General features: G+C 41.0%; 1 protein-coding gene across 1 annotated transcript in view; it reads left to right on the top strand.

Moving 5' to 3' along the window:
- Positions 1-9,124: 9,124 nt before the first annotated feature.
- LOC149298646 (putative E3 ubiquitin-protein ligase HERC1) overlaps positions 9,125-25,666 on the top strand; it is a 57,075-nt gene continuing 40,533 nt past the window's right edge. Inside the window, exons 1-21 of the mRNA XM_089487120.1 lie at positions 9,125-10,054; positions 10,923-11,018; positions 11,182-11,376; positions 12,580-12,891; positions 13,364-13,460; positions 14,166-14,309; positions 14,569-14,696; positions 14,995-15,139; positions 15,933-16,104; positions 16,577-16,711; positions 19,179-19,344; positions 19,709-19,834; positions 20,346-20,558; positions 20,997-21,149; positions 21,468-21,600; positions 21,985-22,176; positions 23,105-23,326; positions 23,450-23,623; positions 23,701-23,815; positions 24,055-24,175; positions 24,637-24,808. Coding sequence (XP_089343246.1) covers positions 9,125-10,054; positions 10,923-11,018; positions 11,182-11,376; positions 12,580-12,891; positions 13,364-13,460; positions 14,166-14,309; positions 14,569-14,696; positions 14,995-15,139; positions 15,933-16,104; positions 16,577-16,711; positions 19,179-19,344; positions 19,709-19,834; positions 20,346-20,558; positions 20,997-21,149; positions 21,468-21,600; positions 21,985-22,176; positions 23,105-23,326; positions 23,450-23,623; positions 23,701-23,815; positions 24,055-24,175; positions 24,637-24,808 — 4,141 coding nt within the window. The remainder of the gene's footprint in view (positions 10,055-10,922; positions 11,019-11,181; positions 11,377-12,579; positions 12,892-13,363; positions 13,461-14,165; positions 14,310-14,568; positions 14,697-14,994; positions 15,140-15,932; positions 16,105-16,576; positions 16,712-19,178; positions 19,345-19,708; positions 19,835-20,345; positions 20,559-20,996; positions 21,150-21,467; positions 21,601-21,984; positions 22,177-23,104; positions 23,327-23,449; positions 23,624-23,700; positions 23,816-24,054; positions 24,176-24,636; positions 24,809-25,666) is intronic.

Below are 25,666 nucleotides of genomic sequence, written 5' to 3'. Positions count from 1 at the left end.
ATGTGACGGCTGGAGTGTTCATTTTAAGCGCTGCGTAAATTGTTGGGGCTATATACATAAAAGATAATAATAATATGAATATATATTGTTTTCTATAGCACCATCATATTCCACAGCGCTGTACAATGGGTAGACAGGACATAATTTCCCTTCCAGAAACAACATGTGAGGAGGGCACTGCTCAGAAGAGCTTACAATCTACAGATAAATACCGGTAGTTCTGTAACATTTTATGGGAAGCGTTAGTCAATCAAATAGTAAACAACAAAACAATACACGTTCAAAGCAAAGTGGCATAAACCAGCTTACATATGTTAAGTTAACGAAGTGAAGGTATTGTGTAGGGGTCGGTAACCCCACTAATGTATCGTGTGATTTAACGCGCTGAGGCTGCTGTCACGAGCTTGTCTTACCGTAATAAAGAAATATAATAAATAATGAAGTCAGTGTTGTGTAATCCTCATTATATGTCAAATACCCCTTGCCTATGAGCCCCACATGAGCAGGGGTACACAATACACCTGCCATTAACCTACATGGTTGCCCTCCCTCGGTAAGGTGTATACGGCGTGACAGGGACTGCCGCAGACCGAGCGCACCGTCATTCCTCGAGCCCGAGTGCTATAGCGCCGCTCGGTGACAGCGCGCGCCCCTGCGCTCCTCCCTTTCCTGGGTGTATTTTGTTGTCTCCTCCTTTTCCTTTTTTCTTCTGACAACTGGGGTCGTTGCGGCATGGAGGCCTGAAGCACCGAGACACAAACAAGGCACCGACACGACGGTATGCGGCACCAAGACACACTGTGCGTGTGACACAAACAGACACAACCGCTGACACGGCCAGGCCTTGCCGCAAAGTGACACCGTCCGGCCTGTCTCACACACACACACAGCCGGTAACAATCCTGCATCAGCACCTCAGGTACGGGGTGTGGGGCAGCTGTGGGGAGTATGACACACCGAAGGGACAACAACTGTGTGTGTTTTTGTGAGAAAAAAAAAACAAAAAACTGACGCGTAATGATGTGAGAAGTGGAGCTGTTTTGGGGTTTTCTGACGTGTGTGTGTGTGTGTGTGTGTGTGTGTGTGTGACCAATATAAAGTCATATGAAGTGTCAGTTGTATGCTGTTGCTGTTGTCCCATCTCCATTCATTATTTGCAGTATGTGTATATTGGGGAAGGTGCCTGATACTTCCGACTATGGGGTAATCTGCCAACAATGGCGGTGTATCATTGAGTACACCCTTTGGATGTGGGGCTAAATACGTGCTTATAGCGATGTACACACATATGTATTCTTAATGGTGGCGGCAGCAGTGTTAATATGTGAGGGTAACGCTCAGGTGTAATAGTGACTCCGGCTTCCGTTTGGGTACACAATGTAGTGTAATTGCTGTGCACGAGATGGACAGATGCATTGTGCACCTTGTAAGGCCGTGAGTGAAACGGCACGGAAGGGCTATTCACGGTGACAATGCAATGGCTGACGGCAGCATCTTCTTTACAATTTGCATGAGGGGACGTCATTAATCCTTGCAGAAATCTCATTTTCGTGCCACGATGCTCTGACGCCCAGTAGAGCTGCTCAAGGGAAAGTTTTGGTCCACCTTTTTTAATGCTGTCGCACCATATTGTATCTATTTCGGTTTGATATATATTCGAATAATCTTTATATGTGTATCTATGTCACCATCTACCCGCAGGGACTCTGCCTAGAAAAAATGAGCCAAAATCTCTGGGTTTATATTCACTAGAGGGAGAGTTGACAGGAGAGTTATGTTTTAGCTCCCATACATTATACGATATGCATTATACCTATCCATCCCGTATAAGCTTCTTTTGGGTCTGGGAGCTTTAAACAAAAGTAAAATGTACTATTTTTTGTATTTTAAGGAGTCCAAATACTTCTACAAGGTACTCTTGGTGGTAGGAAAAGCAAGTTCTAGATAAGGAGAATATGTCAACTATATATGTGTGTGTGTGTGTGTGTATGTATGTATATATATATATATGTGTGTGTGTATGTATGTATATATATATATATGTGTGTGTGTATGTATGTATATATATATATATATATATATATATATGTGTGTATGTATATATATACACACACACTTGTTGAACCTGATGCGTTTGGCCAGGCGTCTCATCATGCCATGTCTATTGTTTTGCTAGACTTTGAAGTGTATTTTCGTGTGAGGACGACACAGAGAAGTCGGCTTGCATCATGAAAAAGGCTGATATGTTTTGGAAATACAGAGAAGGGGAGGGTAATTCCTCTGCTATGTGTTTACGCTTTCATATGCCTCTTAGTTATTTTTGTTTAAAAAATATGGGCTTTCTATAGAAGGGGTAGAAACCAAATGGGTTTGCAACGGATCCCATCAGGTATGATGTGTATGTCTGTAGTAGCCTTTTCTTTAGTTAAGGAGTCCTAGACGGGTACTAAAATAACATCAATATATTGTATGTCTGAGCAGTGATGTAATGACCTTGTTGGCCAACCTAGGGCAGCACCCCCAATTGCCTCCCTGTCTGTGGTGGGCATCCTGGTACATCCTGGACTGCCGCCCCTGTAGACCTGTCGTCCTAGGCCTGCATATGTCACTGTTTCTAAGCAATGTAACATGTTTGTATGTTGTGATTGCTGAGTAAACTATTAGTTTGAGCGTATGTCATCAGTAATGTACCTCTTTTTTTGCGACTTGGTAATCAATGGAAAACCAGGAAAACATTCATCAGCCTCGGCTTTGTTAAAACCTCACTTTTATTTACTGTTTCATTCTTTTTAACACAGCTACACGTTTCATCTTTGTGTACTGGTTGTTGCATTTTACAGAAATGTGTTCATTAAGTGTGAGCCCCGTGCTGTCCCTGACGCCCCTAGAAAAGAAGACTATACCTGCCGTGTTTAACGGAGCCAGCTCTGGATCTGACTGAGGGAGAGTAATTCATGTGAAGAGAGAAGCATTTACCTGGTTGGTGGAGAGAGGGGCAAATGCATTTAGGAGGATTCTGTAGAATCCAGCCATACGTTTTTGAAAAATGGACCACACAAAAATGTAAAGGGACAATGCGGCTATCATATGCATTAATGTGATGGCCGGGGTGTCCTTTTCAAATGGGATATACGCAACCTCTGCTTATCTAGGTGGTTGAGTATAGAGGCGTCCGCCACAGACGGTATAGCTCTCTCTACGAACGTTCAGCACTTCCCGTTCCATCAGACTTTCTGCCTCATACACAACTCAATCAAAACCTCTCTGAAAACCCACCTGTTCAGGGAAGCGTACAACAACATTCCTTCCCATTACTCCCAACCATCATCATAATCAAGCCATCTGAACAATCAACAGCTTCAACACATCATCAGAACCGGATCAACTCATCCCCATCCAAGCAGTCCTCTCCTATTTTCTCACTCCCCTCAACCACCGACTAGATTGTAAGCTCGCAAGAGCAGGGCCCTCTTCTCCTTTGCACCAGTTTGTTATTGTATGCGTTTATAAATTGTTCTACTGACTGTAACAGCGCTGCGGAATCTGAAGGCGCTTTATAAATAAATGTAATGTAATAATCATGGGACTCTGTTATGCCTTTGGGATTGTTTGTAGTTATACACACAATTTATAGTTTCTTGGTTACTTGGAGGTGTTACATTTTACTTGTCTGTTTATTTTACACAAGACACTAACTTGTTCATTGTAATGACTATTATAACTCCTCACCTGTTGTTTCTGTTTGCTTTCTGATTGTGTTGTATACTAATTGTTATATCCCGGGTACCCTTTGCACAGCGCTGCTGAATCTGATGGTGCTGTATAAAACAATAAGTAATAATACAATAGTTTATTCCAGGGAGCAGAGTACATTGTCCATTTTGTAATTTTAAATGGTAGTAAAATATGTTTCCAACAAAAAATGGCGGGCCTTGTGTCCTGAGTAAGAGGAAGGTTGCATGAAGTGCTAGCTCTGGGGTTGGAGGGCATACAGGAGTACTACCTAACATCTTGGAAAATTGTAGCGACCTCAGATTGGGGCCCGGATAGTTTCAGTGCTGAAAGGACTAAGAAGGCAGCAGACACATTTTGTTGTAAGCAATATCATGGGCATTAAGGAAGTTCTAGTGCTCGTATCATTGACCATCTTTGCCTGGGAGTTGGCAAGTAGAAGAGCATCCTGGTACTTCACGTGTTGGAGTTTGAGGCTACCTTTGCCCACTACTACCGCTTTTAAATTTTCCTGCTTAGACGATTCTTGATAAGTCCTGCAAAAAATAAGTGCTGTAAGTCAATTTGTTATGTTACATACTACTTGTTATGTCCTGTCTACCCATTGTACAGCGCTATGGAATCTGATGGCGCTATATAAAACAATAAATAATAATAATAAGTAGGATTTGTTTGCTGAGAACCACATATACAATCATAAACTAGGATTATCGGGTCTAGGTGAAGCATCTTTCTTCTCCTTTACCCATTCTTTCACTCTTTCACTTAATAAATCCATTTCTCAGAAGTGTTAAAGAACCGCTAGAAGACCCCTTCAAGTGAATTTACTCTCGCTCAAACTGGTCAGAACTGAGGGGTGGCTTTCACTAGTAAGGAGGTCGCATGCCTTCATTTACCCATTATAACACCACCTTCCTGTATTATTATATACACATTGTTATGATGTTGGCCGTTGTTCTAATTTATCCAAGTTCTCAACCAAATGTGTTCTGCATCGCCACTGATCACAGACTGATGTGAAACTGCACGTCTAGGCCAGAATTTTGGATCAGTGGGCCCGCTTTTGCACATAATATTTCTTTCCAGGTCTTACAGCCTTGTGGTGGTAGCATCTTTTAATTTGTTTTCAACTACGGAATTGCTAATTAGCAAAGGTAAAATTTACATTAAAAGGGGCCCCCGACCGGTTGTTGTTGTTTTTGTTGGTAGTAGGGTAAATAGCAGTGTGTGTGCTAAGTAGGTTTTTGTCTCATGAAGCAGATGTTCGTGAAAACATAAAACTTTGGATGGGTGTTCCTGGTTTTCCCAGTGTTCGCTATAGTTATGTGTTGCCTTTCCTAACTTGACTTAGACACTTATGGCAGTGCTGAGATTAGCTCAGGCTAGTACTGGCCCTAACTGAATTAGTTATTGCCATGCTTTTTGACACTGTGTGGCTTTGTAAGTGTGTTTGACACCATCTGTGGCATCAGCCTCTTGGCTAAGATTGGGTGGGTAGCTATGAGATGAGGAAAACGTGATACTCTGGACTTACGACACCAAAGATGCCTAAGGCATCATTTTTTGGAGTGACACCTGAGAACTCTCTGTTGATTGGGCCACCAAGCACACCAAACAGCACTTGGGACCGCACTTCACTGGGCCAGCCTATGGCTGACTAGCGCAGGTTACATTTTTATAAGAACATCCATGGGCCAGGACCATAATGGCACACTGCACTTTTCGTTTGTAAACATGTGTGCTTTTTTTTTCTCCCACATCCCCTTGAAAATCTCAATGGTCCCCCTCCTCTTTGGGAAGGGACCAAGAAGAGCTGGTACTCCCTTGCCAGTGAGGAAAGAAAGTGGCTACAATACCCTTTTGGGGGGTGTAGTGCCAAGAAGTAGATGATTGGCGACCTGGTCTTTTTCTGTGGCCTTATGACGCAGTGACCAGGACCTCAAGCTTCTAATTAAATCGTATGTGTGGCATTAATTTTTACGCGGATATGTTGCATGTCAGGTGCTGTATTGTCGAAGAAGAAGCTTCCTGCGAGAACCAGCTTCTGAAATAGAAGATGATTGTGAATAGGTGGAAAGGCCACTAAAAAGATTGAACTGCAAGTCTAGGCCAGAATAATGAGTTCAAGCTTAATTGGTATGTATAATTACTGGGCTATTTTATTTTATATAAAAAAGGGGCACATATTACTTTCAAACACCTTGAAAATCACTGACGACGCCATATATAGTTGCTGGGGAGAAACCTCAATAAATAAATCTGTGTCTGGGCTTCGTTACAAGCCCCAACGCTGCGGTAACTTTCAGGGAACTGGTCTCGTCATCACGGGACTCTGCCACAAGAAGAAGATGGATTTTCCAATACAATCAAATTGCTTATATCAATCCTTAAACACAATCACATAGGTTTATTAAATACGCTGACCTGTAAAAGTAGATATTGGGAAATGGGGGGGATCCTCTTTAAGGCATCAGAGCTTACGCTACATTCGTTAGGGTCTGGTTTAAAAGCATAATGCTGTGTCTCAGGAAGCCCCTAGACAATGCCTATGATTGTGTTTTGTAAGCATTGACTGGTAGTAAGTATCTACACTATTCCTTAGAAACCTGCAGATTATGCTTTAAGTAGCAATGAGTTATTATTAGGAAGTTAACCAGAAGATGAATTGCCTTAACATGTATTTGTTTCCTGTTTTAAGGTGGTACCATTCATGCTATTCATAGACTTGAGATTGTACTTATAACCATTAACATCATACATCTAGTATGTCCCACGGTGAAATGTTTCTCCTCTAGCATAAAATACGGTACTTTATACAGTAATATAGGTTACCATTGACAAAACCTGCTTTTATTTTGTTCCTCTAAACTTGCAAACCTGGAGGCTTCTTATTTGTGAAGATTTCTTTTTAATGTGCCTTCTTCATATGCAAATTTGAACTCTGTGCTGAAGTGATATATAAAGCATTCTGTGTATTTTATGGATCCCCCCCATAAGCATTTGCCCCTTTCCCTACCCCCCAGGAGGAGATGTGTTCGGCCAAATACATCTCCATGCACTTGATATATACTTGCCTCCAGTCAGCTCCAGCCCTGGTCGTTTTATTATTGTCTGGCTATTGTTTCACATTTGTTAAAAACATGCCAATAAAATGTATAGTTAAAGGCCAGTCCGGCTATCAAATGCACTTTATTCATCCCTTAGGTGATCATGGATTCCTCCATGCATGGGTATGGGGCAGTTCTGCAGCCTCGCCATGCATCTGCCCTTTCTCCTTCTTCCCTATTTGCTGTGTGAGAGTTGTCCAAACTTGCAAACATGCAATTGAAGTGCTTTCGCGCCACTGATTGGCACTGATCATCAGACTATGGAGGAAGCTGCAGCGATGTATCTGCAGCTTCTCTCTAAGATAAGCACTTTAATAATTTATTAAAATGTTTTATGTTTGAAGAATGCGTGTTAAGTTATGCGCAAAGCACTTTCCTGTGCATTTTTTGTGAGGCTGTCTGGGACATCCTACTATCCCTTTTAAAAAATTAGTTTACTATTTCTGCAGTGCTTTGTAAAACAAATTTCATGCCATCTAAAGCTAGTTCCTCTCCCAGCGCATACTGGATCCAACTGACCTTCCCTGCCACCTTTCTCCAGTTCTTGCCTAAGGGTTACGTCGTCTGAGCACGCGACTCTAATGCGTTTTAATCCGGTCCGTGTTAGTGCTGTGAGCGGTGAATGACTTTGCGTTTCAGCTCTGCAGCGAGAATCGTGTCAAATGTGGTTCTCGCTACTTCCCTTTAATAATATTTTATTTTTATATGCTGTTTTGTGTGTTGACATATTTGAACATCTGTTTACTGTGTCTTTTGTGATTACTTGATCAAAAATTCTCCCAATAAACAAATGCCAGAAAATGTGACATTTTTAGAGAGTGAGTCTAAGGTAGCCGTTTGGTTGTTCAGGGACTCCTACGGTGCGCTGATGAAGATATAAGTGAGAATTCCTAATGCTAGTTTAGTGTTGCGTGCCTGCCAAATAGGGTGTGAATGGTTCATTGGATGAACATCTGATAATCAGAAGCAGTGTCACTTTATGTGGATAGGATCCAGATGACATGTCATGCTCTATATGTTTACAAACTGCCTGTGTTGTATTAAACATATCTGATGCTGGTATGTATATTAATGAGGACCCTACTAAGTTTAAATAGACAAAATTAATGAAAAATCGATGTTGAGAAGAATATGCATAATTATTTCTAACCAATATTGTATTCCATAATGCACATTTTTTTAATTTAATTTTACGTCATATAGTATGGTTATATGTGTTTTCCATACCTGCCAAAGCTGAATTAATTAATGTTGGGTGCATTAAGATTAAATATGTAATGTATTATACATAATGTGATTATACTGTCCCATGCTTCTCATCTACCTAGGTGTCCTACACCTAACCCTGAGGGTAAAGACCTTCTGATATACCCTTACTATGCAGACTACCGCACCTCTGGCCCATGGCTGCTGAGTGCTGTTGGTGTGTAACCTCAAGTACGCAAGTGTGGGAGGTAAGAAGAATATGTTTTACCTGGTAATCTGTCATCGCTATTTATTACACAATAGGACATTTTTTGTATTGTTATTAGTGGGTTAAAGCCAACTTTATAGAGGATGCCTACAACACAATTTATATAATGCAATGTATTGTGTGTGGACTCACTGGCATGGTTCCACATTTCAGGGAATGGGGAATGGGAGCATCACAGTAACTAGAACAGTATAAATATATAGGTTGAGTGGAATATTGGTGCAAATGGGTCTGATCACTGTAGCAACCAACAAATTTGATTATTCAACTGGTTGATTTGGTGATAAGACCAGTTTTTAAACTTTGTACCCTTATCATGTTTTGTATCGTGTTTTATTTTGTTTTGTTCCTTCTGATATGTAGAAGTTATGTTATAGTTATGTGTACATAGCAATTGTTGTGAAAAGCAAGGCAACCCATGCTGCTTCACTACTACACCATGCCCAAATTGCTCATTAAACACACCCGCCATGTATCTTTATCATGGTTTGTCCTGTATCTTGTAAGTCTTTTTACAGTTTGGAGTCTCATACCCACTTAACATTTTCTTGAAAGCTCCTTTTTTCTTTATTTACAAGAAAAACTTTGTCTCCTTAATCTTTTTCTAGATTTCAAAGTCTTTATAGTTCTGTGTTTGTGCCCTTCCCCCACAATTCTCAGTATCTTTTCAGTCTATTTCAGCATTTTTGCTTGCCTTTGATATCTCTCCATTTTAATATTCTTTGTCACTCTAACTTTCTGTACCCCAACATCTTGTTCTCTGTTTTCAACTCTCTTCTCAGGAGGATATATGGCAGTAGACTAACCAAATATGGCTGGCATGATGCCTCCGGTAAAGCTTAAGTGGCTGGAGCACCTGAACAGCTCCTGGATCACAGAGGACAGTGAATCCATCGCCACTCGGGAAGGTGTCTCTGTCCTATATGCCAAGCTAGTCAGCAACAAAGAGGTGGTCCCTCTGCCCCAGCAAGTTCTGTGCCTCAAAGGACCACAACTGCCAGACTTTGAACGCGAGTCCTTGTCATGTGATGAGCAGGATCACTACTTGGATGCCTTGCTCAGTAGCCAGCTGGCCCTGGCCAAAGTGGTGTGCTCAGACTCTCCCTTTGCTGGTGCACTAAGGAAGCGATTGCTGGTTTTACAAAGGATTTTCTATGCACTGTCCAATAAGTATCATGACAAGGGCAAAGTAAAGCAGCAACAGCACTCGCCCGAGAACAGCTCAGGCTCTGCAGACACTTTGTCCATTAGCGAGCGACCTCGCTCCAGTACAGATGCCCTGATTGAGATGGGTGTGAGGACTGGCCTGAGCTTGCTCTTTGCCTTACTAAGACAGAGCTGGATGTCTCCAGCTGTTGGGCCTGGCCTGAGCCTCTGCAATGATGTCATCAGAACAGCCATTGATGTGGTAAACTCCTTGCCCCCTCTCTCCCTTGCCAATGAGAGCAAAATTCCTCCCATGGGACTCGACTGCCTGGCACAGGTAACCTCCTTCCTGAAAGGAGTGACTGTTCCCAATTCAGGAGCAGATACTCTGGGCAGGCGTTTGGCCTCTGAACTTCTCTTAGGTCTGGCTTCACAGCGTGGCTCCCTCCGTTACCTCCTGGAATGGATTGAGATGGCACTGGCTGCTTCTGCACTGGTTAATGAGACTGATAAGAACAAAACACTAACATCACAGGAAGGAATGATCAGCTGTGACTGTTTCATGAGCATCCTTCAGCAGATGAGGAGATCATTGGTAAGTTAAGATGCTGCAGTCCTACTCTTCTATCTGTTTTGTTCTGTGTCGACATGACTATAACCACATGTGAGATAGTGGACAGCATATGATGTTGTGACTGCTCAAATGAATTGGACTTTTAAACAATTCACCTCATTGATTGCAGTAGTAAAAATTAAGTAAATTCATGTAGTAAATAGTCTTATTGTGTTAGCAAAAAGCCATTGTACATGTGCTTTGATCTGTTGAGGTACTGAGCATGCAGGGTATTGAGGAGGGGTGACTGTAAGTAAGCACTCCATATACATAGGTAATTTCACATATCATTACTCAGTGATGGAGCAGTAAAGTGATCTTTTCCGAAACTGCATTCACCGCTGCTCTGGCTTGCACTTCTTACCTATTTATAGGTCTGAGAACTGAGCTGAAGCATACCATGCCTTTCCCAGATTTATACAGTGCGATATTTTAAGGGTGGTTGGGACATTGACAAGAGAAGAATGAAACCATGGTTCTTTAACTGATGGGGAAACAAAATAAGTTGGAACCAGGCTTTCTTGTCGATCAAATTGCCAGTGTCCTATAACCATGTGCAAGGCACCTACATAGTATACCTTATACAAGCATAAGGCCTTCTGGTCTTCTGAGGCCATTATGTCTTACACTGTGCATATTAGAAATCTTTATTTTAATGATGGGTGCTTTAGAAGTACATGGATGGAGCTGGTGCGTTATCTAGCAATTGTTAAAGCCAAAGGTCAGAGTACATGAGACTTTGTGTGCGTGTCCTTTGCATGAGGGCAATATGATCTAAATGTGTTATGTGCGTGTCCTTTGCATTGAACACTGTTCCATCTAACCAGTCTTGCTTGTTCTTCCTTTGTAGGGTTCAACAGGTGACCGAAGTCAGTGGAGAGAACCAACCAGGACATCAGATGGCTTGTGCTCCCTGTATGAGGCGGCTTTATGTCTGTTTGAAGAGGTAATGACGTTCTTTGTCTGTCACTCTATTATAAAATGTGTGAATGTGTATTTTTAACAAGTACTATATTACTTTTGGATATTGCCAAATTACATCATATACCCCAAAAAAACGATCCCTTACTGGTACACCAGATGTTAACTGCCCTATCGTCCTTTCCCAGGTATGCCAGATGGCTTCTGACTATTCCAGAACCTGCGCCAGTCCAGATAGCATCCAAACCGGAGAAAGCCCTGTGGTGTCAGAAACCTGCGAGGTGTATGTGTGGGGGAGTAACAGTAGCCATCAACTAGTCGAGGGGACCCAAGAGAAAATTCTGCAGCCCAAGTTGGCCCCTTGCTTCTCTGATGCACAGACAGTAAGTGTCTCAGTTTATTAAATGTATCGCGTGATGTCTGTTTTAACATTATTATATTTACCTTTTTATCTACTCTGGGAGACTTGGATGGACAAGTGAGCTTTGGGTAGGCAGTTGAATAATTTATGTATGATTTGCTACACAATACAAAACTAATACAAGAAGGGAATGGTGCTGAAATGACAAACATGTACATACAACATAGCAAGGAATCACTGTTGTGTGTGCCGATTCCTGAAGGCAGCTGACCACCAGTTGGTAAACAGTGTTCAGTATTTTCAATTAGGTACAGGGCTTAGTTCACTTAGTAATGTGTTCTCTGCAGATAACTTCCAGGATCGTATACAATAACCCCTTTCCCCACTTAGGGAAAAAGCCTTTCAAGTGTCTCTCCTTCTCAGACTTAGGTGAAAAGAGAGTAAGGTGAAAACTGTGCTAGATGATTTCTAGAGTTGCTCTTCTCATGGCAAATCCAATGTAATGAGTTTCCACTGAGCTGTTAACTCAATGTACCCATCGATGAATATTGAAATAGTTCTTTTTTATGTCAAATATCCGTTTATTCAAAAAGGTGTAAATATACATTGTGTAATTACATCAAAGTTGTGTACAAAGACAATATTACATAGTAATAGTACATGAATCCCTGAGTAGTACAAAACCGTCTAATCTCTGGAAGGAGAGTCTCATATGTTAATCATATGTAAAAGAGATCATTGGCTTTTTTAATGGTGAGCGGAGTAAGTACAACATAAGTTTGTTAAAGGATAAATTCCAGAAAAACAATGCTCGTTTAAAAAAAAAAAAAAAGAAGAGAAAAGATGCATTGCTGTCATGTGAATAAGAGTAGAGGAGGAGTATACTAGTCAATAGTTAAGCAGTGAGGTAAAACCATATAATCTCTAGAGCCATCTTACTAAAAAGTTGTGCGGATGAGGTGAACTTTAGATGTCTAGAGATCTTAAGAAGTATTGGGAGAAACACGTATAGATGGGCCAAGAATTCTCGTAAAATCAGGCAACAAAGTCGTTCCATCAAAACCATCTCCTATTGTGTTGGAACTCCATTCCTTTAGCAGGAAATAGTTCTTTTTTTAAGCACTCTTTGCACTTGAATGCACCCTTAAGTTTGCTACGTGGCTTATGTTATTTATGTGAATTTAGTAGGGATTTTTTTTTTTTACTTTATTTTTTTTTTTTCCAGATCGAAGCTGGACAGTATTGCACTTTTGTAATATCCACAGATGGATCTGTTAGGGCCTGTGGAAAAGGCAGCTATGGACGACTGGGATTGGGTGATTCCAACAACCAGTCCACCCTGAAAAAGCTAACCTTTGAGCCACACCGCTCTATCAAGAAAGTTTCCTCCTCCAAGGGTTCTGACGGACACACACTGTCGTTTACAACCGAGGGGGAAGTTTTCAGCTGGGGGGATGGCGACTATGGAAAACTAGGCCATGGAAACAGCTCAACACAAAAATATCCAAAGCTTATTCAGGGCACACTACAGGGAAAGGTGAGTGATTTTGTTATTGCTATTACTTAAATGATGTTACTTTTTTTTTTTTTGCATTGTTAATGTTACATGTTCAATATATACTAGCACCAATGCATTTTGTTGATCTGGAGTTGTATCTCCATTTTGAGGCTAGAAGGCAGCACAATATATTAAAGTGCACTTTTAAACTTTTTTTAGTAAAAATTCTTCCAAATATAGATGCATTTGATGATCACATTTTGACAACTGTATTTTTTGGAAAGCACCAATATCATGCAGAGCCTTATATATATATATATTGAGGATTAGGGAGCCATAGTAAAAGTTAAATATGTGGAATACGGTAAATTACTACTTTTAAGAGATCAGTTATGCTAATGAATGATAAGTTAAAATAAAAGAGAAGGAATTGTTCTGCATCAAGGCGGTAAAAAAATATTAACATTTTTTCTTTCTCTCCACCTCACGTGTTTATTTTTTTATCACTCAGGTTGTGGTTTGTGTGTCAGCTGGTTACAGACACAGTGCTGCAGTCACAGAAGATGGAGAGCTGTACACATGGGGAGAAGGAGATTTTGGCAGGCTTGGTAATTAATGAGTACTTTGCTTGCACTGGCAACAGACACGTCTTTCTTGCTGAAATCAGCAGAGAACGGCTGTCCATGCTAGTTTTATTGACAATAAACCCAATCATTTTTAAGAAACCAGTAAGAAAACTGGGAGTGTGCCGCCCTTAGCTTCCTCATTGCAGTGTAGTTAGTGGGTAATGTAATGAATCAGAGATATATACATAGATTTACATATAGTAAATGGGTTTAGCCATATTAGTCCAGTAGACATGATGTCCAAAAAAAAAAGCAGAGCATTGCCGAGTATACGGTGATACCTTTTTTTATTGGGCTAACATAATATTTAAGACTATATATATATATATATATATATATATATAATGAATCATCATGCAGATCCTGAAGAAAGGAAGTGAATATGGCTTCCAGCATGATGAACAATTTATTAAAAACCCTCTTCTGAGAAGACACTTGACCACATACATAAAGCCTTTATATTCTTAGGGACAGAACTTTATTTAACCAAGTTTTTCAACTTCATAGAAAAGGGAGATGTGTGGTGTTTGGTACTTTGAGGATTATATAATTCCCTGTCACGTTAACTGATATCAATTCACTGATTTGTTTTGTAATTGCCTGCATCTGTGTATAACTTATTATTTTTTTTATGGTTCAATAATACCGTGGCAAGATATAACACTATTTTTTCTCTTTTTCCTGTAGGGCATGGAGACAGTAATAGTCGAAACATCCCCACTTTGGTGAAGGATATAAGTAATGTTGGAGAGGTATCTTGTGGAAGCTCCCACACAATTGCTTTGTCTAAAGATGGCCGAACTGTCTGGTCTTTTGGAGGAGGTGATAATGGTATGTACACTTTGTCCAACATGTTCCTTATGTTGCATTAAACTCTTAACTGAAAATTAATGTGCAGTGGAGATCATGCTTGAATGACCACAGTTATTATTTACAACCTACAGGGATTGGGCAACCGCTGTTATCCCGATGTCTAGAACTGTTTTTGCCTTTCACCAGATAACTCACATTGATATGTTTTGTAGTATAAGAGTTAATTTGCTCAGTTAGTCCTTTTTCTGGTTGTTCTGAATAGACACTCTCTTTTCAGGCAAGTTGGGTCATGGTGACACCAACAGAGTGTATAAACCAAAGGTGGTGGAGGCCCTCCAGGGAATGTTCACCCGGAAGGTGTGTGCAGGGAGTCAGTCCTCGCTGGCTTTGACATCTACTGGGCAGGTATGTCAGGGGAATATATTTGGTGTACATACTGACCCTCATCCATCTATCTAATTTGAACTTCTTTTTCCCCTTATTTTCATTTTTTTTTCTTCATCCTCTTGATTGCTCCCATTCTCTTTGTCACGCCATATCATCTTCTACCTACTACCCCTTTTCAGTACTCTGTTAAGTTCCAAACAATACGCATAATATTACGGTTATCAGTTGTGGATCCAAAACTGTTTTGAACCACCAAATGCATGGTATTGCTTGCGCATGCCACAGTCCCACTTATATGTGCTGGTTTTACGTTAAGGTCTATGCCTGGGGCTGTGGAGCTTGCCTGGGATGTGGTTCATCAGAAGCAACTGCTCTTCGACCCAAACTCATAGAAGAGCTGGCTGCCACCAGAATAGTAGACATTTCAATAGGAGATAGCCACTGCCTGGCTCTATCACATGGTATGTGTTCTTCTATTCTATACTGTACATTATGGTTTTGCCTGTTCATAGCAGCTACAAAATGTACTTTACAGTGTTCTACATAATGTAATTCATTGGGTTTATATGTCACCTGAGCCCTATTATTTAGTACGTTTACACTATAATCACTGTATCCTATTGTGTAAAAATTCACGCTTATTTAGAACGCTTAGAAACGTAAGCAACCAGAAGGAAAGAAAATAATATAAAACCATTTCAAAATGTAAGGGTTTTTGAAAGATATTTCAATAAAATACTTGCTTTCCAATAAAGAATTTTGCTGTTATGAAATATTTCATAACAGACAATTTCACACTGTATCTAAAATACCGTTACAAATTGATTTACTTTTGTCTGCCCACCGTACATTTGGCCATTTGGCAAGAAGGCATACCCGCGAACCATAGTCACATTTTGACTAAACAGAACAGAGCTGTCCTTACATTATGCTAAATTGCTGTTAGATGAAATTAATTTAGCCAAATTAACTATTATGTATGTTGCTTATTACTCTCCAATATTATCCTTTATTAACAATGGAATTTATCTTATCTATAGTGTCACTTCATTGTTTGCTGTATCTACATAATTTACTGTATAAACATTTCTTTTACGTGTTGACCTTAACAACCAATGCCCTTAGATGTTATTGAATGCTTTTATGGAAATAATTTGATTGCATTGACACATTCAGTTCCAGAATTTCATTTTTGGCATCTGCTATGTATTTGCCACTTATTCTGTTCAATTTTTGTACTTTCTCAATTGTTAGATAATGAAGTTTATGCTTGGGGTAACAACTCAATGGGACAATGTGGCCAAGGTAATTCAACTGGCCCCATCACAAAGCCAAAGAAAGTAAGTGGACTGGATGGAGTAGCTATTCAGCAGATCTCGGCAGGCACCTCACACAGCTTGGCATGGACAGCTCTTCCTAGAGACCGGTAAATTCCCTTAAGAGTAATATAGTACATATTATGGCGGAATGGATGGAATTAGTTCCTCTGCCATTTGAATTGCTCGCTATCAACTATTCTGACTCTAGGCAAATTTCTCTAAAACAATTCCGTGTTTTGTTTAGCGAGAGGCTTACAGCGCGTGTAAGGCTATGTGTAAAAGTTTCTACTAGGAACCAGTTGGGCATGGTCCTGCTGGCCGCCACCTTTAACTACTTTTTGAAGTATGCACCAGTGTGTGTGTGTGTGTGTGTGTGTGTGTGTGTGTGTATATATATTATACCCTCTCTCTCTCCCTCCAACAGAGTGTATAAGCCAAAGGTGGTGGAGGCCCTACAGGGAATAAATATATATCTTTTCGTTTTTTCGTGACCCTAATACAGTCCCCATGTGAGTGGGCACTCTCAATACACCACTATTTTATAAGGATATTTCAATATTTTTAACTGTTTCATTTCAGGCAAGTGGTAGCATGGCATCGGCCATACTGTGTTGATCTGGAAGAGAGTACCTTCTTCCACTTACGCTCTTTCCTTGAGAGATACTGCGAGAAAATAAACAGTGATGTACCACCTCCGCCTTTCCCATCTTCCAGGTATTATTATTATTTTGTGTTCCACACCTTTTCATTTTAAGAGTTCTTTCAAAAGACATATGGTATATTAAGACTGTGCTACACACGTTTTGTGCCCATGCTTGAGTGCAAATCCAAGTGTGTGATCAAATGTGCAGTGAAACTGTCTTCTGAATATATATATATATATACTGTCAGGGTCCTCAGCAAGGACCCAGACGAAGCGACTCACCTGAGTACCCGCCAATGGCGGGCACCAGCTCCCACGCCGCGGCCGTCCTCACTGCTGCTCCGTCGGCGTTCCCCGCCTCCTCCATTCAGGAATCCACAAAGGGAGGTGGGGGCGCGTGTGCGCGCAGGGCCGGCCTTAGGGGTGTGCGACCTGTGCGACCGCACAGGGCGCCATGGTTGCAGGGGCGCCTGACCGGGACTTAGATTAAAGCATCGTTTTTTTTTTTTTAAACTTTATTTAACATCATTCATGTTAAATAAAGTTAAAAAAAAAAAACGATGCTTAAATCTATGTCCCGGTCAGGGGCGCCGAGCGGTTGCTCGTGAAGTTCTCGGCAACCGCTCGGCGCCCCTTACTCTCCGTGACTCCGTCGCTGTGCCGGCATCTCATGTTGAGCGCCGGACTATTCCGGCTCTCAACATGAAATGCCGGCAGAGCGAGAAGACTGATGCCTCCCGCTCTCACCGCAGGACTCCGGCAACAAGGTAAGTGTGGGGGGGTGTAGTTTGAAGGGGCAGAGGGGGGGTGTAGTTTGGAGGGGGGGTGTAGTTTGGAGGGGCAGAGGGGGGGGTGTAGTTTGAAGGGGCAGAGGGGAGGTGTAGTTTGAAGGGGCAGAGGGGGGGTGTAGTTTGAAGGGGCAGAGGGGGGGTGTAGTTTGAAGGGGCAGAGGGGGGTGTAGTTTGAAGGGGCAGAGGGGGGTGTAGTTTGAAGGGGCAGAGGGAGGGGGGTGTAGTTTGAAGGGATGGGGGGGTGTAGTTTGAATGGGCAGGGGGGGTAGTTTGAGGGGGCAGAGGGGAGGGGTAGTTTGAAGGGGTGGTTTGAGGGGCGGTAGTTTGAAGGGGCATGGGGGGGTAGTTTGAAGGGGCAGAGAGGGCGGGTAGTTTGAAGGGGCAGAGAGGGGGGGTAGTGAGGGGGGGCAGAGGGAGGGGGGTGTAGTTTGAAGGGACGGGGGGGTGTAGTTTGAATGGGCAGGGGGGGTAGTTTGAGGGGGCAGAGGGGAGGGGTAGTTTGAAGGGGTGGTTTGAGGGGCGGTAGTTTGAAGGGGCATGGGGGGGTAGTTTGAAGGGGCAGAGAGGGCGGGTAGTTTGAAGGGGCAGAGAGGGGGGGTAGTGAGGGGGGCGCCAGAGGAGTAGTCCGCACAGGGCGCCAGAACGCCTAAGGCCGGCTCTGTGTGCGCGCCTCTGAATGCAGACGGCGCGGCAGCCGACGGAGCAGCAGTGAGGACGGCCGCGGCGTGGGAGCTGGTGCCCGCCATTGGCGGGTACTCAGGTGAGTCGCTTCGTCGGGGTCCTTGCTGAGGACCCTGACATATACATACACACACACACACACACACACACACACACACACACACACACACACATTTCTAATATGGTAACATGCTCTCACCTTCATCAGGCTTATTTAATTAAGTAAAAGTCTGTTTTATTGTTATTTTTTGCCTAGTGCATTTACTGATCATGTGACATTAGCAGGCGCTAAAAATGGGGCTTCAGACCCATTAAGATTACGATGTGAGTGAGGGAACTGGTAACTAGGGAGCAGGCATTACTAAGGGCAAAACAAAGAAAGGAAACACCAGAGATTTTAGATATGGAAAACACTGGAGAATCAGCAACCTTCGCCTTCCTAGTGAAGATACCTAACTGGGTGTGGGGAAGTCTTATCAGTGTACAGTAGACCGTATATAACTATCCCATGAGATAGCTAGAGGGATTAACTTTTCATTTAATTATATGTCATGATTGACAACAAACAAAATACATAGTCGTACGTGCTTTAATATATGTCTGTGTGTATATATGTTTATATATAATGTATAAAGTAAACTCACTGTAGATGAGTTCAGCTCGGCTGAAGTTAAGATGTTCAGTCTTGCATTACATTACTTATTTTGCTTGTGCTCTGATGAAAGACAAAGGAAATCATTCCAGAAAATATATATTATTCTGCAAAAGAGCAGTGCATGTATTTTGTCACGAACCTTCACCCCCTTCCTAGAAGATTCCTGATTACTTAAGTAACCATAACTTTTATTAAATGGCTTAGTAAATCGTTATGTTTTATTGTCTTTTAAATCAATATAATGAGGTTTAATCTGTTGATAGGACAAAGTGATCAGTGTGTGGAGGTCAGTTAGAATGGTAATCATGATGTCATTGACCTCTATATATTTGGTATTTTTTTATTTTAATTACACGAGGAGCTATAGGTCTTGTGGTGGTTCACGGGGATATGTTTGTGCAATTATTTCAGGGAACACCACAACTTCCTAAAACTCTGTCTAAAGATGCTCTCCAATCATCTGGCATTGGCCTTGGCGGGAGGAGTTGCCACCAGCATCCTGGGGCGTCAAGCAGGACCCCTCCGAAATCTGCTCTTCCGGCTTATGGATTCCAGTGTCCCAGATGAAATACAAGAGGTGAGATCGTTATGGTTAAGATGGATGTACTGTAAACTCCATGCTTTTTGTGATCATTTAATATGCAAAACGGAAACAAGGAATTATTTTAAATAAATTATTCCCGTATTTGTTGACCTTACAGTGTTGGTCCATGGATTATGCTAGTTGAGACATTGGAATAAGATAGTAGAATAGTATGCTTAGTTTTTGAGTGAGTTGCATTATACAAATAAACATTCAGATAAAATACTAAAGATAATCTGAGGTTCCACATCTCTACTCATTGTTTTCTTTCTTTTTCTATAACTAATTTTATAGTAATGTATAGATATCTATTGTAGCATCTCTAATCCTTGAAGGCTAATAACTTTTTTTGTCTTAGATTGTCATTGAGACTCTTTCCGTTGGAGCAACGATGTTGCTTCCACCTCTACGGGAGAGAATGGAGTTACTGCATTCACTTCTCCCCCAGGGACCTGACAGATGGGAAAGTCTGTCCAAAGGCCAGGTAGGGACATGCAAGTAATAAGTGTCTGGATTTGTTTTAGGAGTTGTGCACTGCAGACATTTCTCTATATGGTATCCTGTTTACTGAGTGCTTTTATTTTGTGAGGTCATAGGTTTTATTTCATTTTATTCCAATAAATGTACTTTATATGTAGACTTGGTGGCCGTCTTTGTCATTTGTGTCTTCCCCTTGCTCAGACACCACACCCAGCTTATAACTAATGAAATCCTTTTCACTAAAGACCTTCACGAGTCAGAGGCTCTCTCTGATTGATTAAGACTGATCCATTCTATTGTTTACCGCAAGGCAATATGATAAGGTGTCTGTCTAGTAGGTTGAGCTAAGATAACGGAAGCTAGGACATATACACATTACAAACAACATTGTAAAAACGTAAGGTAAATTGTTTTAAAAGGGAAAAACCTTTCTGTGTGTTTCTAGATGTCTAGCATGCCTTCGATCTGCCGTATCTGTTCACTTATGCACACTAACTGCTGCTTTTCCTTCTCAGAGAATGCAGCTGGACATCATCCTGACCAGTTTGCAGGATCACACACACGTTGCATCGTTGTTGGGATATAGCTCTCCATCCGACTCCTCTGATATCTCATCTCTGCCTCTTTCATACGGCTCAGTCTCTGACCCCACACAGGGAAGCCACCCTGATACCCACTTGGCTGAAATCCTAATGAAGACTCTCTTGAGAAACCTCGGCTTCTATACAGTGAGTTCTGTTTGACTTGGAGCTGACAGTGCTAGAAATCTTTCCAGATTCAATTTGATTTGTAGGTAGATCTGGTGTAAGGTCGCAGTCTTTTAAAATAGTGTGTGTGCATGTATGTTTAGATAATATATAGATAGTATTATGTAGAGCAGAGCATGGCAAAACCCATTCACAGCAAAAGCTACCACTTCATGTAAAAATAAAATGTTACTTTTTGGCACTTACACAAAATGTTGGTCGTTCTCTTTTATAAGTCCACGGAGTGCCAGATCTTTTATGCAGGCATACCTGTGGATCGACGTGTAAAATATATTATAGACACAGAGGCACTTTAGTCCATTACATGATACTTCTATGTCTGCAACACATTGATGCTTTAATTTGAATAGGGAAGTATGTATATGTATATAATCTCTCTTTTTGTTCTCTTCAATTTAGGATCAAGCATTTGGAGAGCTGGAGAAGAACAGTGACAAGTTAATTGTTGGTGCATCCTCATCGGAAAACAGCCAGCCAGCCCATCTTCATGAGCTTCTGTGCTCTCTGCAGAAACAGCTATTGGCGTACTGCCACACAAATCATATCAGTGAGGTACGTGGCCAAGGAAAGACGGCTTCAGTAATTCTGTAAAGAACGCCAATGTTTGTGTTATTCTGTAGCTGTTTCCTATTGAAACTAGAAGTAGTCAATATTTCTTTATTTCAGTAACTTAGTTCACAATATGAGATGTCGACTAGTATATAGCTAGGACCAGAACAGCCACCCCTTAAACAGGAGTAGACTTTGTGTGGCTATTTATTAAGCGTTCTGCTCTATAATTGGGTTTCATAAGCCTATGCTTTTCGTTGATCCTTTGTCATCCCCCGGTCGTGTGTTTATTGAACTGACGGTACTGACTCTCTCATTCAGAATTCCAGCAGCGTTGCTTTGCTCCACAAGCACCTCCAGCTCCTGCTCCCTCATGCCACAGATATCTTTTCCCGCTCTGCCACTTTGCTGAAGGAAAGTCCATGGAATGGGAGCGTAGGGGAGAAATTGCGTGGTACGTTTTCCTATATTAACTTTATGCTCCGTGTTCTAAAAAATAATCACCTTCTATTTGCTGGACCACAATCATAAACCATATCAATAGCAACATAATTATTAATAATTAACAATTATAATGTAAAGTATACATGCATTTATAATAGACCTTCTGTTGGTGGTTTTAGAGTCCTATGTCTCCTCGTCACACTGTATAGAAATGAATATATGAAGCAGTGTGTTAAAGCAAGTTAATCAAGCCAGTAAATAAAACTAGTATTTTGACATATATATTTTTCATTGTAGTCTGCTTAATGCGCTATAAGTGAGTCCAGGGAGTGATTAGTCCTGTATCCTCTGTTTTCACTATGAGCCCAACATTTGTGTAAATTTGTCTCTACAGATGTAATCTACGTGTCTGCGGCTGGTAGTATGCTATGTCAGCTTGTTAATGCCTTGCTGTTACTGCCGGTGTCAGTGGCCAGACCTCTTCTCAGTTACCTTTTAGACTTGCTGCCACCACTAGATCGGCTCAACAGACTCTTACCTGCTGCTGCTCTTTTAGAAGATCAAGAGTTACAATGGCCTCTGCATGGTAAGGACTCTTGCCCTATACATTTAACCAATTAGGCACTATTTGAAGACGGTTGTTATCCACCTGAAATAGTTTTGTGGTCTCATATCTTTAAAATGAACACAGTTGGGGTTGTTTTGATCAATTGAACAGTTAAAAGGTTACTGGGAGTACAACTGAGCAGTCAGTATTTTAGATTATACTGTATCTTGTAATCAGTTTCAATTTACCTTTAGCCCTGTGTATAACATTTGGTGTCATCAAGTTTATCTCACTTGGTGTGGTAAGTTTGTTCAAAAAGCAGTTAATAGATCAATGCTTTATTGCTCCCCTTGTGTTATTTCTCCACTTTTACTGAATCTGTCATCATGATTTTGAATGAACTTGACTGAACTTTACTGGGGTAAAATAACCCCTTGAATTGGAAGCTGTCAGCTTTACAGTTTTTAGCACAAGTAACTTTTATTGAATCATTTTTATGTCTTACATTTCTTCTTCTTACCTAACTTTACAAATGCTACCTGAACCAATCAACAGCAATCGGCAATATCCCAATAGAGAGCAGAGCATTTAATGATGAGTGATTAAAATAAGCAACTTACACATATAAAAAGTATTAAGTGATTATAATGATATTATAGCATGTGCTGTCTTTGTTTAGTAAGATCATTCTTGATCACTTATTGTTTATCTGTGTATTGCTTTTGATTAGGCGTGCACAGCAATTCAGTTCTTGGCCTTATGTTGCAGTGGTGTTTATCTAAATTGTATTGTTGTAAATTACATCATCAGTAACACAGGGATATGTAAAAATTAGCAATGCCTGAAAGCAGTCATATTTGGCAATTACACAGTGTGCTGGTAAATTATAAATTAATATATATATGAAGTTTTTGCCGGACAATGCTAAATTGCAAATTTTTTCCCATTTTCTTTGCCTCTTCTGCAGGAGGACCAGATCAGGTGGACCCTTCAGGTATTCTCTTGCCCGCTCCTGCTCAGTCATGGGTTTGGCTTGTCGATCTGGAGAGGACAGTTACGCTGCTGATTGGCCGCTGCTTAGGTGGTATGCTGCAGGGATCCCCCATATCTCCTGAAGAGCAAGACACAAACTATTGGCTAAAAACCCCACTCTTTGGAAACGGCATTGAAATGGATGTTCCTCAGCTGGGTGAGAAAAGACGACCATCTAGATAATTAGTTTAGGACTACTATGAGTAATAAAAACATTTGAATCATATATTCATGTAAAATCCAAATGTATTAAATGGAATTTAATTGATGTTTCTTGTAGACAAATGCATGAGTACGCTCCTTGAAGTGGCTCTTTCTGGCAACGAAGAGCAGAAGACCTTTGATTACAAATTGAGGCCTGAAGTTTCCGTTCTGGTTGACTTGGCTTTGGGATCCACCAAAGAGCCAGCCCGCAGTCTGTGGATTACAATGCAGGATTATGCTGTTAGCAAAGGTATGAAATTGGGCGAGGATTAACCAGTGTAGAATAAAATAACTAAGGTCTTCTTACTCTGTCCTTTCCCATTGCAGACTGGGACAGCGCCACTGTTAGTAATGAATCTCTGCTGGATACAGTGTCTCGCTTTGTCCTTGCTGCCCTGCTAAAGCACACTGACTTGTTATCTCAGGCATGCGGGGAGAGTCGGTAAGCTTTCTTCATGACTGTTTAGTGCTGGTTCCATAAATCTACATTTATTGTGTACTTTTGGTGAAATCCCTGAGAAATATGTATTTTTCTGTAGGGTCTATTTTACATCTTGTAATGGCCACATGTCGTGTCCTGGGCTGTATGTTATGTAAATGTATACCCGGTGGGCATCCATTTCCTTTGAGCATTGTATAAATAAAAGCTAATAATAATAATAGTCTAATGTATCTTTTTAGATACCAACCAGGGAAGGCATTGGCTGAGGTTTTTCGCAGCGTGTACAAAGTCCGTAGTCGCTTGTTTGCCTGCAAGAACATGGAGCTGATCCAAACTCGTTCTTCCTCTAGAGAAAGATGGGTATGTTCTGTAGTGAGCATGGTTTCTATTAATATTTTCGCATAACAGCCTACAAAGTGTAGTGTAGTGGTGTTGATTTGTCTGTTAAATACAGAAGTATGGTGTAAAGATATAAACAAATTGAATTCTTGAAATGTCGCATATTAAAACATTGCATTCTCTGCTTCAGATAGGTTTACGTCTAACTTTAAATGTGCATTGTGGTAAAACGAAGCCTGCTTTCACTGTATTTGTACGTGAAGGATTTATGTTTAGAGAGCAGAGGCACACTAAAACAAGTAAGAAACTGGTAAAAAATGCAGGACATTATAAGACCTAAATTACTACACATATAGTGAGATTTAAGTAATTAAGGAAGATGTTCATGTCAATTTAAATATGCGCCCAGTTTGCTTTTAATTTTATTGTTTTTCTTGTGCTTATGGACGGTTGTGTTAAAATTTAGTTTAATATTGAACCAGGAGTCTGAGAACCAGGAGTCTGCAGATCTGGGGTCCCAAGAGAACTCCTTCACGAGAACCATAGATGAAGAAGCAGAAATGGAGGAACAGGCTGAAAGGGAAAGAGAAGAGGGACACCCTGAGCAAGAGGAGGAAGAAGAGGAGCACGACCATGAGCTTCTAACTGCCGGCAGTGAGTGTTTAGTTAAATCCTTCATTTGATTTGTGGAGAAGTGTTTATTGACTTTGAAGCAGATGGTTATTAGACATGGAATACATGGAGTCATATGTGAGGTAGTGCTTGCGTTACATTGTGGTTGGAAGCCCATCCATTTATTCCACATCTTGTCTTTGCTGTTATGGTTCTGGAGCCTCTTTGTTTAAACCAAAAAGTAAATGAAACTAAAAACTAATTAAAGCCATCATATGCTAGGTACATGGAAACTTTACATTTACATATTGTCCCCCCTTGCAAATGCATGGAGGGATTCCGCTCCAGTGGAGGTTTGGTGGCTGCTCTGGGTAGGGCTCTAACGAGACCCAGTGCACATGAGCGGAAAGCTCAATACAATGGCTTAAATCAATTTAGAAGCAAAGACCAACATTTGGAATGAGTTGACTTGCTCTGCTGATCTCTCAAAATTTAGCTCTTTACTATAATTTCAATAGTTATACCTTAGAAATATGTCCTTAAGTGTCTGCAGTGAGTTGCAGCTGTATGGGATTTTGCAACTGAAATATGACGTGCGTATGGTTAGAGTGCAATAATGGAGATAGTTACGCTGGCTAGCAGTCATGATTCAGACCATAGTGCATGTTATAAAGTGCTTTAAAAAAATATTTGAATCATTTCATATGTAACACCTCCTACTACAAGGAGCAGACAAGTGTCACTAAGTCCGAAGCACGGAAGTGCTAAATTATATTTTTCATAGTCATTGCTGCTTTGCCTGCACAATTTTGAGTCAGACAGGATTTATTTGTTTATTCACCATTCCACAACCAGGTCAACATCACATGCTACAGAGACATATAAAGGAATTTTGTAATA

The sequence above is a fragment of the Sceloporus occidentalis genome, unplaced genomic scaffold, assembly GCF_023333645.1.
Source record: "Sceloporus occidentalis isolate IW3139 unplaced genomic scaffold, rSceOcc1.0.p SCAF_31, whole genome shotgun sequence".
Classification (NCBI taxonomy): domain Eukaryota; kingdom Metazoa; phylum Chordata; class Lepidosauria; order Squamata; family Phrynosomatidae; genus Sceloporus; species Sceloporus occidentalis.
Note: the sequence above shows the minus strand (reverse complement) of the source record. Positions and strands in the feature narration are given on the sequence as shown.